This window comes from Aotus nancymaae, unplaced genomic scaffold, assembly GCF_030222135.1.
Source record: "Aotus nancymaae isolate 86718 unplaced genomic scaffold, 86718_ANA_hifiasm-v0.15.2.pri h1tg000036l, whole genome shotgun sequence".
Taxonomy (NCBI): domain Eukaryota; kingdom Metazoa; phylum Chordata; class Mammalia; order Primates; family Aotidae; genus Aotus; species Aotus nancymaae.
Genome location: NW_026988450.1, coordinates 54,240,189 through 54,254,103, shown reverse-complemented (window position 1 = coordinate 54,254,103; position 13,915 = coordinate 54,240,189). Strand labels below are relative to the sequence as shown.

General features: G+C 36.1%; 1 protein-coding gene across 1 annotated transcript in view; it reads right to left on the bottom strand.

The window, feature by feature from the left end:
- Nucleotides 1-13,915, bottom strand: part of ZFPM2 (zinc finger protein, FOG family member 2) — a 469,074-nt gene that overhangs the window by 359,762 nt on the left and 95,397 nt on the right. Inside the window, exon 2 of the mRNA XM_021675646.2 lies at nucleotides 13,372-13,530. Within this exon, the coding sequence (XP_021531321.2) occupies nucleotides 13,372-13,530 (159 nt within the window). The remainder of the gene's footprint in view (nucleotides 1-13,371; nucleotides 13,531-13,915) is intronic.

Genomic DNA, 13,915 nt, shown 5'->3' with positions numbered 1-13,915 from the left:
CCTTAGCCTTATGATCACTGTCCTTCCTGGTCTCTCCGACCCAACTCACACCCGTCTCTATCATTCTCCTTGCATGCCCACCACGCTGGTGTCGCCCACTGCTGTTCCCCCTACCTGAAACCCTGTAACTTCTTTTTGCCTAGTTAATGTATAATCAACTTGGATTTCAGCTTAAGTGTCACTTTTTTTTCTGAGACAGGGTCTTGCTCTGTCACCCAGGCTGGACGGTGGTACTATGATGGTTCACTGTGGCCTCAAACTCCCAGGTCCAAGCAACTCTACTACCTCAGCCTCCCAAGTAGCTGGGACCAAAGGTGTGCACCAACATGCCCTGCTAGGTTTTCTGTTCGTTATTTTTTATAGAGATGAGGTCTCCCTATGTTTCCCAAGCTGGTCTCAAACTCTTGGGCTCAAGCCATCCTCCTGCCTTGGCTTCCCAAAGTGCTAAGATTACAGGTAAGAGCACTATGCCTGGCCAAGTGTCACATTCTTACAGACATTTTCTCCGACCTTCCTCACTAGATCAAACCATCCTGAACCATTTGTGTGATTATTTTATTAATGTCTGCTTTCTCACTACAAGGTAAATTCTATGATATCAAGGACTTTCCCTGTGTTTACTTACCATTGTAACCACGACATGTCTTACAATGTCTGACATAGCCAGTGTTCAATAAATATTTACTGGATTAACTAATGCACGAATGGTGAATGCACTGACTGACATTATGCTTTCATTCATTAATTATTCTAATAAGCAAGCAAAGCAAATAAAAGCTATGCATTTTATATCATCTGAAAACCCTCCATAGTAACAGAATTTAGAGTCGGGCACATGGCCAACTAACAACAAAACAGAAGCTTCTCTTTTAGCATGGACCACACCATAAAAATAAGTTGTGGACAATGGGATACAAGCCAGAGTCCTGTGGCCACTTCTGGGAACCTACTGTTACAGCTGCACCTAATCCTAACAGAGTTTACACATCTCTGGGGAGAAAAAGAACATTCTAGGTCCCATCAGCCTGTTCCTAACTCAGATGCACATCTAGCTTCCAACACCAGAGATAGTCCCAAATAAGTTATCACAAGACGCATTCAGACTATTTTTACTTCAAGGTCTTCCAACAGCATCTCCTCCCTTAGTGCCAGCAACAGGTTCTTGGCTGCTGGTGATAACACCAGAAAAACATAGATAAAACCCACAACATTTTCCAGAGTTTCAGAAATGTAGACATTCTTTCCCTCTCTCCTTTTTTTAGCATAACACTTTCAAAATCAGGCTTTTCATGAATATCTGTGGTCTCTTTAGGCAAAGGGTAACTTATAATTATAAGATTTGGAATTCAGGTATCTAATATAAATACAAACTATGTGAATCTGATTGGTTTTCCAACAAATTAGGAGACTGAAGACAAATGTAACATTCTTGATCCCAGCTGTCTCCTTCGAGGATCCCTAATACTTACAAGTACTAAAAGGGGTTGATTCAGGCTTGGTGGGGACCAAAGCTTATACAAATCGGGGGACCCTCCTTAAGAAGAAGAATACAAAGTCCTACTTACAAAATTAGGTGCAGGGCCTTGGGAGGAGTCTGTACAAGTGAGAAGTTCTGAAGTTTAAGCTTCATTAACCTCATAGTAACCACAGTAAAGGTCAGAACTACCTTGTTCAGACAAACGGTACTGCCCCAGCGCTCAGGTGTTCAGAAACCCCTGTCAAATAAGCCTCAGAATTCTCAAGCAACAACCAATTTGAATTATCTAAGTTTCCGAATTGTCCAACACTATTTTGAACTGTCCTAGGTCTATCATTTGATAGAAAAATAATTAAACAACTGTAAAATAAACTAAAAAAGAGAATACATCGACCTCATGTATTTGAAAATGTTGTGTGAAAACAAGAACATACTACATAATTTTTCAAAATGCACTGCTTTTATTAGTAATTTGATAGTTTTTATGGCCACCTTAAAAGTCACCCAACACAACTGTCAATATTGTAGAGAAAACACATTTGAGTTGGGTTTTCCTTCGCATATAAGCTACTTTCCCTGTCTTTTTTTTTTTTTTTTGGGTATCATTTGCATTTTTGTAGAATTGTTGTTTCTCGGTAAAGGGTATTGGATTTTGGTATTCCCTTTAGGAGTCAGCAACCAATACAGAATATAGGAGTACAGAATACACAGATTAAACGAAGCAGATGCATGCTGGTGAATGGTTTCCACATTAGAATGATGCACATTACTATAAGGAAGCTTGAGAGTGAATGCATTGCTTCCTTAATCAGTCCAAGTTTAACACTATTTCCATACATATACACACACACACACACACACACACACACACACACATCCTTGCCTAACATGTTTTCTGGGCCATAATTGGCATTGAAAAAATATAATTTATCTAAGACCTAAAATATGGTGTTGTGAGCTAATCATATAGAATCAATAGAAATTACATCAAATCGCACTGTTAAATACATAGAAAGCAAAGTGTTTTACACATCTGTATGATAGATTTCCAGCTTGATAAATTTATATCCTTAAAAATAATTCTTAAAGAGACCTTCCTTTCTTACTGTTGGGAAAATATAATCACAGGCTACTGTCTGTGCAATTCCACTTTCCATCTCTGCTATGTGCTAAGACTTGGTAAGATACAGCCACTGTCAAGTTTCAGAACAGTTCCTTGTCTAATCTTTCTACTTCTCCAGATCTTTGATACAGAACCTGTTAGAATGCATTGCTTACTTTTCCAGTTCCTATGTTTATCTCACTTCCACTCTTACCATCTGTTGTACTGCATTTCCTTCAGAAAAGTGAAAAGTTTTCACAGTGCCCAGAGCTTTCCCTGCAAACAATGCCCTTTTCCCCTCTTCCTTCCTTCCTTTCTTCGTTTTTTATTTAGTCTTATTTTGTGTTGAGGTTAAACTATTTTAAAGAGTTCACTTTGCAAACATTTCTACAAGGCTGAAGTTCTTATCCAAATAGTTTTAATGGATTTTGTAAACATTCCTGCCATTTATTACTGGCTTCTGCCCAAACACACACATTTTGGTGTGTCCTCACTCTTTTAAATTACCTGAAAGCAACATCTTAAGAATCGGGCAGTGAGAAACTGTAGTTTATTGCATGCCTTTAAAACGAGACAATATAATTATTCAGTTAGTATAATGAGACTAACATGCTTTCAATATAGCCTCTCACATTATATCAAAATGCCAACTCCACTTATTGCAAAATGGTTTATATTGATAGAGAGTCTTTAAAGAGGTACCAAAAGATAGACATATTTTAAGAACATCCCTAATTCATTTACTTTAGCCTTTTTGTTTACTTGGTTTTGTATAAACCCTTATTTTTGACTGACACATCATGTACAGTAAGTGTTTATTAGAAAATACCCAGTTAAAAATACCTTGAAAAAGTGAGTTTTATACTTCATATGTCCAACCTTCTTCAGATGTTTTCCTCTCCCTCCTTCTAAAAGAGTAATATAATAGTGGGCATCAGGAAGGAAAATTAGTTCTCTATTTTTATTAAGTACCAATCATGCAAGTTTTAATAGTGTATTAGTCTTTAGTAATTTGTTGACTTTGGCCAAGTTGCTGAGCCTCTGGAAGTCACAGATGAAACCAGCATCTACCCTGTAGGGCAGGCAGTAAGTTGATTAGAGATGAAACATATACAGGAAGATGTCTGACTTTCAGGAGCAGTCAGCAAATGAACGTTGTTATTACATTATAATTATTATAATTGGTACATAGCCTTAATGCCAATCTCTGGAATCTCACTGAACAACAAAAAAGAAGCTGAAACAGCAATCTGCATCCTTTATCAGTATTTACCTTACTGGTGCAACACAGTGAGTTATTTTTACTTGACCTTTTAAGAACAACAAAAAGTGGCTGAGTTTATTACTATAATTAAATTCATTGCACCACAGCTTTCTACATTTCCCATTACACATTCTATGTTTAGGCCTACCAGAGATAAAGATATCCCATCAGGTAATGGATGGACAAATGCTTTAATACTGCCTGTTGCTTCTCCAATGATAACAAAAACACTGTGAAAAATTTTACATACTAATAAGAAAATGTACATTTATCTGAGAAGATTAAGAGCTTTGAAAATCTTAGTTGACTTAAACCTAAAAAAAATGCTAGCGCAGGACCAAGAAAATGTCTTTAAATCATTTATGATGTTTAAGCATTAAAAAGTAGAAGACATATGGCTACTTTTAAGAAATCATTTTCTCTAAAATAACACTTTACCTCAAATCAAAAGGTGACCAACAGTCAGAATCAGGGTTGTCAACTACGTTAATTTCATATAATTAAAATAAATTAGCTACCCAAGTATCCCTAACGCTGTTCAGACTTTCAATTTTCTTTGAGGCAGAAATACAAATTAAGAGTTAGTAGATAAAAACAATTGGCAAACATAAATGTAGATCTACATGAATTAGATTCAAATAAAAATTTGAGCAAAATAGAATTGAAATAAATACACTTTGAATTTAAAATGCTATTTATGTAATTATAACTTGATCAAAAACACTTCCTTCAAGAAACTCTTCATTTAACCAGAAACATCACTGACAACTTTTAGAAATTAAAAAGGGCTTAAAAATGAGTAGTTGTCTTTTGTACTACTCAGTTAAAATTAATGATTAAGTCAATATCTAGATTAAAAGTGAAAATCAATAATGCAGATGTCTCCTGCTATCCAGATGCTTATCTTTATATATAAAATACCAGGAGATAGGCTGGGTGTGGTGGCTCATGCTTGTAATTCCAGCACTTCGGGAGGCTGAGGCGGGAAGATCACAAGGTCAGGAGATCGAGACCATCCTGGCCAACATAGTGAAATCCCATCTCTAATAAAAATACAAAAATTAACCGGGTGTGGCGGCGTGCACCTGTAATCCCAGCTACTTAGGAGGCTGAGGCTGAAGAATCCCTTGAACCCAGGAGGTGGAGGTTGCAGTGAGCTGAGATCACACCACTGTACTCCAGCCTGGGCAACAGAATGAGACTCTTTCTCTAAATACATACATACATAATACACACAGGCAACATTTAATGTACCAGGAGATTAAATATATCTTTACTCTTCAGCTTACTTTAAACATCCCAAGGAAAACAATAGACCTATGCTATATCTTACCAGTCAAAAATGCTTTCGCACTTGCAAAAATCTTAAATGTAAACCCAAAAGGCAATTTCTCTAAATGGTATTATATAGTTTTTATATTAATTTTCCATTTTCATTATTTACAACAATTATGATATAAAATAAGGCTACAACTAAAACTTAGGCAAATATCTCCTGACCTCTCATATATTTATGTAAAACCAGAATTAAATGCACTTTTTTTCTATATGAGATTATTTTGGAAATTTTAAGAGAATTAGGTAATTACATATTTATCAAGTTTTAATATGCCTCAAAAATACGTTTAGCAAACTGCACAGTGGAGATCTGTTGATGGTCAGCTCACAGAAAGAACAATGAATTTAGTTTGTCATATGCTGAACAGTAGTATATGTTATCACATATTACTTATATAAATGATGGCACCATGGGTCATTTCAAACATTGTATAAAAAATTAATCACTTTAATTTGGTTGTAATCATTATGATGATATATCTGAAATTAGATGAGGTAAGTAGACAAAAATTTATCTGACCCTTACATAGATCACTGAATCATGAACAAAATTTGTATACCTTCTGATTCCATCAAAACCAAGAAAATGTTCACTCTCATAAGAACACAGTTCCTTCAAATGCTCTCTCATTTTTCTCAGAATTGTGGTTTTTTAAAAAATTAATCTCATCCCAAATACTGTATTTTAGGACATTTAAGTTGGCTACAAAAGAGTGACACCACAATATCATAAGGTATAAATTTTTTCACTCTCATGAGATAGAAGCACTTACAGGACACTAATTATTTTATTTATTTATTTATTTATTTATTTTTGAGGCAGCGTCTCACTCTGTTGCCCAGGCTGGAGTGCAGTGGCATGATCTAGGCTTACTGCAACCTCCGCTTCCTGGGTTCAAGCAATTCTCTTGCCTCAGCCTCCCAAGTAGCTGGGACTATAGGTGCGCACCACTGCGCCCAGCTAATTTTTGTATTTTTAGAGACAGGGTTTCACCATGTTGGTCAGGCTGATCTCGAACTCCTGACCTTGTGATCCACCCACCTCGGCCTCCCAAAATACTGGGATTACAGGCATGAGCCACTGACCCTGGCCTATAGGACACAATTTAGCCTCTATTTTTACATTCTAAAAAATATTACTTCCCATTTTGCATTGCTAGATGATTTACCTAAGAAAACCTCAATGATTTTAAAATAAATTTCAAGAAAAAGAAGAAGTACTGAATCCAGGAAAACAGAGGCTTTGCCAAGGAACAATAATGTCATGTGGAGGGAAGGTGGGGGTGGAGGAGAAGGGAAGGGAGGTTCGTGCCAAGCAAAGCTGGGGGCTGTTCAATCAGCCCTATCAGTGCTCCATCAGTGTCTCCACTCCAGCCAAATCCAGAGAAAACAAGGAGTCAAAGATTCAGGTCAATAAGCTTATAGGCGATTTGCACAAACAGTTCCTCCAGCAAGGTAAAAAACAAAGTCATATTGGCTTTTCTTTTTTATTCCCTCTCTTTGAACTCCCTGGTCCAAACACACCCTGGAAATGTCAATGTTATATGCAAGAATTTAAAGAGCTGAGCTTCTTAATCCCGTTAAGAAAAAAGGAAAAAAGTTGTCTGTAAAGGTCCCCTTCCTTATTGAACTCAAAGTGATTATGGTAGAGCTGCCTTATTCGGATTCTGATTCCAGTTACCCAAGCATCAGAGAATGCAAAAACATGTCCTTAAAGGCATAACCAAGGAGGAAAGAATGCACGTTTATTGAAAGAATAGTGCTTAAAAGATTTTCTGAACTAAAAATAACAAAATGAACATAAGAAAATAGAAAACAGAATACTATGATGTTTGACACAAGATCAAACGAAAAACCAACGGTTACTATCTCACAACAAAAACTGCATAAAGATGCAGTTTTAAAAAAACTTCTTTTCAGTATTAAGTCTCTAGATAAAACTTTTGTTGCTTTACTTTAACATTCAGGGACCAGGGGCAAGGAGGGATTAATGCCAATAACCTAGACTTAGAATTGTTACACACAGTCCAAGGAGGAATATGGCTTTTCCTCTGTTATTTCTTAATCTTTAAACAAAGTCACAGAAGTACAAGAACTAACAGAAAGAAAGGAAGATGGGAGGAGGGGAGAACATGTCAATGAGCCTGGCAGCCTACTGGCAGAAGTTAAGTACAATGATGAAACTGGTTCTACTTCTCTGCCTCTCGATCTTTCTGATTCAAGAATGTGGAAAGACACAGAAAACACAAACCCAACTCTGCCATTGTGGAAGGGAGCAAAGTGACTCATATCATCCTCAAACACCCCCAAACTGCTGTTCTGGAAACCACATTAATGAGCTACAGATGGAGTCTCATCAAGCCCTTGGCTAAAGGGATAATTCTGATTGGGGTTATCTGTATCTCCTGGCAGCTTCCTCGTTTCACCTGTTTCAGCTGCTTGCTTACTTAACCTTTCCTTTCTGCAGGCCTTTCTTTTCCAAGCATATAGAAACTGTGTGGTGGCCATGTCGCATCTCCCATCTTACCTTAACTCTCTTCTGCGGCTCACACACTACAGTTTCTTTCCACAATTCTGTTCCCCCAGGTTTCCACAGTGGTGGGAATCCAACAGATTCCGAGAGCAGCAAGTTCTACAAGCCTATACAAACTGTGTTGTGGCCATGTCGTGTCTCCCAGTCTTACCTCAACTCTCTTCCGTGGCTCACACACTACAGTTTCTTTCCACAATTCCGTTCCCCAAAGCTTCCACAGTGGTGAGAATCCAAGAGATTCCGAGAGCAGCAAGCTCTACAGGTATGACCGGGCCTCTCCTGCTCCCCAGCTCTCTGCTGTCCTCTTCTGGCTTCCTCTAACACTAACCTCATAGGTATACAGAGGTTGCAGACTTGACTCAGTACCGGAAGCTCATTCCTTTCAAGTCTCCAGTTAAAGTTCACGTTCCCCATCACTCTTTATGTAATAAATAGCATGTGTGACGCAAAATGTTACTCTACCAACTTAACCTGCTTTATTTTTCCTCATGGTGCTCTATCTCACCTAACATTATAAAATGTGATTCAATTGTTTATTGCCTCTCTCTCCCTCCTACTGAGAGCGGAGATAGCAGATCCTTAAGATATGTGTTGAGCTGTATTGAATTTGATCTAGTGAACAGAAATGAAAGTTTCTGCTAGTCCTATTAAGTATCTGATTATGTTTGCTTTTGATTGGTATTAATCACTTCTGGGGCTAACATTAAATCCATGTCTGAGTAATCCAGGTTTTTATTCTACTTTAATATGTTTTACATTTTTCATGTTAAAGAGTCTTTAAAATAACCTTTGTTGTCTGCACATTAGGTCGACTCTTTTTGAATGTAGTGAGAATTTCCATTGTTATACCATGTATCTTTCCTTATTTTATGTATTTCCATCATGACCTCTCTTTTTAACCCTAATATTTCCAAATTGAAGAGATCTAATTTTAGTTCATTTCTCTAGGGCATTAATGATACCCAAGTATGTCTCTCCATATCTAGATGCGAGGACCAGGCATAAGGATTTTTTTCTTCCCAAAACAACTTTAATGGCATCATTTTTCTTTCTGGCCTTTGTTTAGGGATCATGACATCAGCAAACAATTTGTAAGGATCCTCTTTAACCTTTCCAGATAATCATTATAGTAATTCAAAGTTCACTTACATGTAGCTTCTTTGGGTTTATCTTTGTTGTTACTGTTTTTATTTCAATAGGTTTTGGGGGAACAGGTGGTGTTTGGTGACATGAATAAATTCTTCAGTGGTGATTTTTGAGATTTTGGAGCACCCAGCACTTGAGCAGTGTACACTGTATCCAGAACCCAGTGCATAGTGTTTTATCCCTCACCCCCTTCACCTGAGTTACCTTTTTTTAAATAGTATTACATTCATTCTACTAGCATCCAGTCACGTTGATCTGATTCTTCCTGTTCACATATTTTGTGACATTCTCCTGAAATTTATCCTGAAATATGTTTATTTCACTTTACAATTATTAGAGAACTGCTCCATGCCAACCCCACTCTGGAACTCACTGTCTTTGAGTTTATTCAAGAATTTCTCATATATGTGTTCCCACCTGCCAGTAGTGACATAACTAAAAACTCCCAAGGTTGCTTTCCGGACCACCTGTATTTCAGGTCATATTGGTTTGCTTAGTTCTACAAATACATTGATGTACTTACATGTCTGGCACATAAACCAGAAGAAAGGCAGAAAAAATAACTGAATCAAAAAATTCAGTACCACAGGAACTATGTAGCACTTATGGACAGAGTCTTGATGTCTTCGTCATCTATAAATTCAAGGAAATAATTCTTGCTTGTTTCCTTCCTCCCAGAGATACTCAAAGGCAAGATGCCAAGTAATCTAAACTCATGAACAAAAGACGACCATGTAAATTGAAAGTATTGCTTTATATTTTGCTAAAACATTTAAAATCTAAAGGTATCAAAGTAAATTCCAAGTAGCATCTTTTTATAAACATAGTTCATTTCATTTCAAACAAATGAAAAATAGGAACATGAAATATGCAACTAATCTAAAGTAAAAAGAGACCCAGGAAACGTCATTAGAATTGCCAGGTTCAAATTTTAAGCATGCAACTATAATGAGAGTCTCTCTGAGATGGATTTATATAATTAAGAATTTTATACGTTATGCTAACATAAAATTCTGACCAACAATCTTGGACTTTTCTGTGGAATCTTACATTATAAGACTGATTTGGGTTTCATTTAATCACATGGTTTATAATGACTAGAAACTTTACTAATATTAGTAAATGCAATTTTGAGACTTGTAGAAAAACTTGCCCTTCAACAAGAACATAGACAACATCAGTGTGGAACTGAGAAAAATATGACAATAATAAGAGTCATTTGAAGAACTGTAATTGTAGTTAATCACTGAAAATGTCCTTTATAATACAGATGCTCAATTTCAAAAGGAAGTAGAAACTTTATGATAAGCCATGTCTTCAGAAATGTACAGTTTTTCTTTTTCTTTAAAAAAAGTTTTTAAAACATATGATTGGTTTTATATACAATGCAGTTGCTAAAATATGAACAAAAATATGTAGTAACTCTATGTGTATCCTCAGTATGTTCTCCTGATAATGTGCCAAAATAGCTTGTTTGGAGAACTTCGGCTTTCTAGCCACATTTTTTGATCTGAACTTTAAAGCTATCCTTTGTTCAATAAGAAAAAAATCCAATGTGCAAAATTGTTATACTTGGGACCCAAATAAGTAACTAGGTCACGGCTAAATTTTGGTCATGGCTATCTTTTAGAATAAGAAACTTTCCAAATAATCCAAATCATTTTATAGTAAACTTAGCAACCATTTTAAAATTGTCATAAATGATTTAAAATATGTACAAAAAGAATGTTTCATTAATGAACCCAAAATAATTTTCTTTTTTGTTTGTTTTTTAATTTTGAGATGGAGTCTTGCTCTGTTGCTTAGGCTGGAGTGCAATGGCTCAACCACTGCACCTCAGCTGTCTGCAACCTCCGCCACCTCCCGGGTTCAAAAAATTCTCCCTGCCTCAGCCTCCCGAGTAGCTGGAATTACAGGTGTCCACCACCACACCCACACCCAGTTGATTTTTGTATTTTTAGTAGAGATGGGGATTTGCCACATTGGCCTGGCTGGTCTCGAACTCCTGACCTCAAGTTATCCACCCACCTTGGCCTCCCAAATCCTGGCCTTGGGATACAAGCATGAGCCACCGCACCTGCGCTAAAAATATTTTTCTTTAGATGAACATGTCCTATGTGCTTTTCCAATAATGACAGTGGCATTATTAACCATTTAAATACTTCTACTCTTTTAATTACTAATCTGTCCTCTTCCTTAAAATTGGCAATAACACATAATTATCTCTCACTGAGAAAAATTGAGAATTTCAACAGAAAGATTAGTTTCTAATTTTCCAGAGAGAAAGTATTCTCTTTCTATTGTAGGTAATCAACTTAAGTGAAGAATGGATAACATTCCTTGCATGACCTCAAGGGTCAAAATATTGATCAAAGAGTTATCTTTCTTTTGTACCAGTTCCAACAGACTTCAGTGAGAATTCCATGGTCATATATTCTGTGAGAGTAAAATAATAAAATTATTTTCCTATCCATAGTAATATTACCATTCATCCTGAAAAATATCATGTTAAAATAAGAATTGTTATTCCCATCCATTATGAGTTTCTACTTTCAACCTAAACATTAGAGAATTGTTTTATAATACATACATGTTATATATTATTTAATATGGTCTCTATATCATATACTAAATATTATTTTCTGTACATCTGATTTTAAATGTTTTTTCAAGTGCTTATAATTAGAAAAATTATAATTTAATGTTTTTTCTTACTTCCTAAAGGCCTGTCAACCTTTTTCATGAGTTAGGACTCTGGTGAATATAGCTGGAGTGACTGTCCTAAGACACAGTTACATTAGCATGTAAGCATTTGCCATAAATCTATTTTCTCCCAAGAAACTACTACCTTAAAACTTGGAGCTCTGTATTCTTTCATAAACATAGCCCTTAAGCAGAGGTATTCCCCAAGTTAAAAATTTATACAATAATACCTATCATACTGCCTTCCTAGGTGAATTAAATTGACTAAAGGTATAAATCCATACATTAACTCTTTTAACCACCTTTTAACTCTCAGTTCCTCTCTTTATTGCAATATCGCAATATAAGGTAGGTACTCTACAATGCACAAAAGGAAATATTTCCTAATAAGAAAAAAATTGAGATGTCTTCACGCATAAATTAAAAAATTCTCCATCTCCAGCCAGGTCTTAGATTTATTGCCATAGCTACATATCATCAAGAAATAGTTCTAGCAACTAACGAAAATATTAATTTGGCTTGAAATCTGAGTCAACACTAGGAAAAAAAGCCTATTCTGTTCATACTTTTCTCATTTTCAATTAAAAATCTCTGATGTAGGAGACAAGGACCATGCTACATGTCATCTTGAGGTCTACATGGCTAAGGAGGTTTTATGAATTTCAATGTGTCTAGGTCCTCATGCTGCCATTCTGTTTCCACAGTTTTAGGGCCTGGGGTTCTACTGACCACAGGGATGGGAGCTGACTGACATCTTTTGTTTCTGACATCTTTTGTTGACACCATCAACAAGAGAAAATGATACTGGAATTTTTAATGATTAAATATATACATGGCCACCAAGATAGGTGAATTGACATTTTTTTGAGAAGCTACATTGGTACTGTGTTAATCAGACTAGGAAGTCTGATTAACAAATTCAAACACACATACACACAAAAGTCCACTTTATTACATTTATCTGCCTAAAAAGCAAACACTTCTGAATAAAAATGGTGCATACACAAACACAGACAGACATACAGAAACAGACACACACTTCAGTTATGTCCTCTGCAAAAGCAGCTATTATTAACCAAGGAAGTGGTCCAAGCATTTGTGAAAACTGTACATTGGTGCAGGAGGAGATAAAAAACTTGACAAACAATAAAATAAAAATAAATATATAAGAATCATAAGAAGCCTTAAACTGACTTATGAAAAAAGTAAACATTAAATGAGTATATATCCTCCATGAGAACATAGTCACTGGCAAGGCCATCTGGCCCCAGTTCATGGCTGAAAATAAGCTGCAATATGTCTCAAGTGCTTCTTGGATTACATTGTTAATGCGTCAAAAGCACCATTCTCACTGCTGAAAGTCAATAATAAAAACCTAAAGCATTCAGTTTTCAAAAGGAACGAGCTGGAACCTTAGTTGAGAACTCTCTGCCTCACTCAGTGCTAATACTTAATGCGTAATTTAGTGCCTTGCAAACAATTAACATTCAATAAATTCTTGTGGAAGGAAGGAATGAACAAATGATCAACATTAAATGTATTACAGTTAATTGGCCAATAACATGAAGAATGTGCATAGTTAATTGGCCAATCAACATGAAAATATTTGTTTCAATATAAAAAATTACTAGTTATTGAGTAGTTACTTGTGTCCCTCAAAATAAAATTTTATGTTTGAAAAAATCTGCACTTGTTTTCAGACAGTTGAATTATGTGTCAGTACTTTGAGCACTATCATGCATTTTTTTAAAAACATTACAAAATCATCCCAGTGGACTCACATATTACATCCAGCCATCAACAGTTACCTTTGTTACAAAAGTATTCCACTTCTTCACAGCTCAGATTTTCAGGTCCAAATTCTGTGGAAAAACTTTCCTCCAATGGAAAGTCTCCTTTGGAGATGATGTCTGTTTCCTCTGATGGACATTCTTCTTCCTCATCTTCAATGGCATCTTCAAGCGGCCCTTGAAAAAGAATCAGGGACACTGTACCAAAAATATCCAAGGAAGACAGTGAAGTAAAATGCTTAAACAGAGCCTTTTCTTGTTACAGCGATGAGGAAAATAATATACTCTAAGTAGTACCACCAAGGACTCACACAAGATAATGCCACATCCGTATACACAAGAAACAATGATGTATGATAAAAGGTCCAAGGAAACCAGTGTTGTAAGTTATAACATAGAAAGCAACCTGCATCTCCGTTCCTTCCCCACCCCCTACCTCAAGCCTCAAACTTATTTTTTTGATTCTCTCTTTAAGAGCAAAACTGTGCACTTTATGTTCATTTGTTAGAATTAACTGCCTGGTAAAGAGTACAAGTCTCTTTTACACTGTTGTACAATTTTA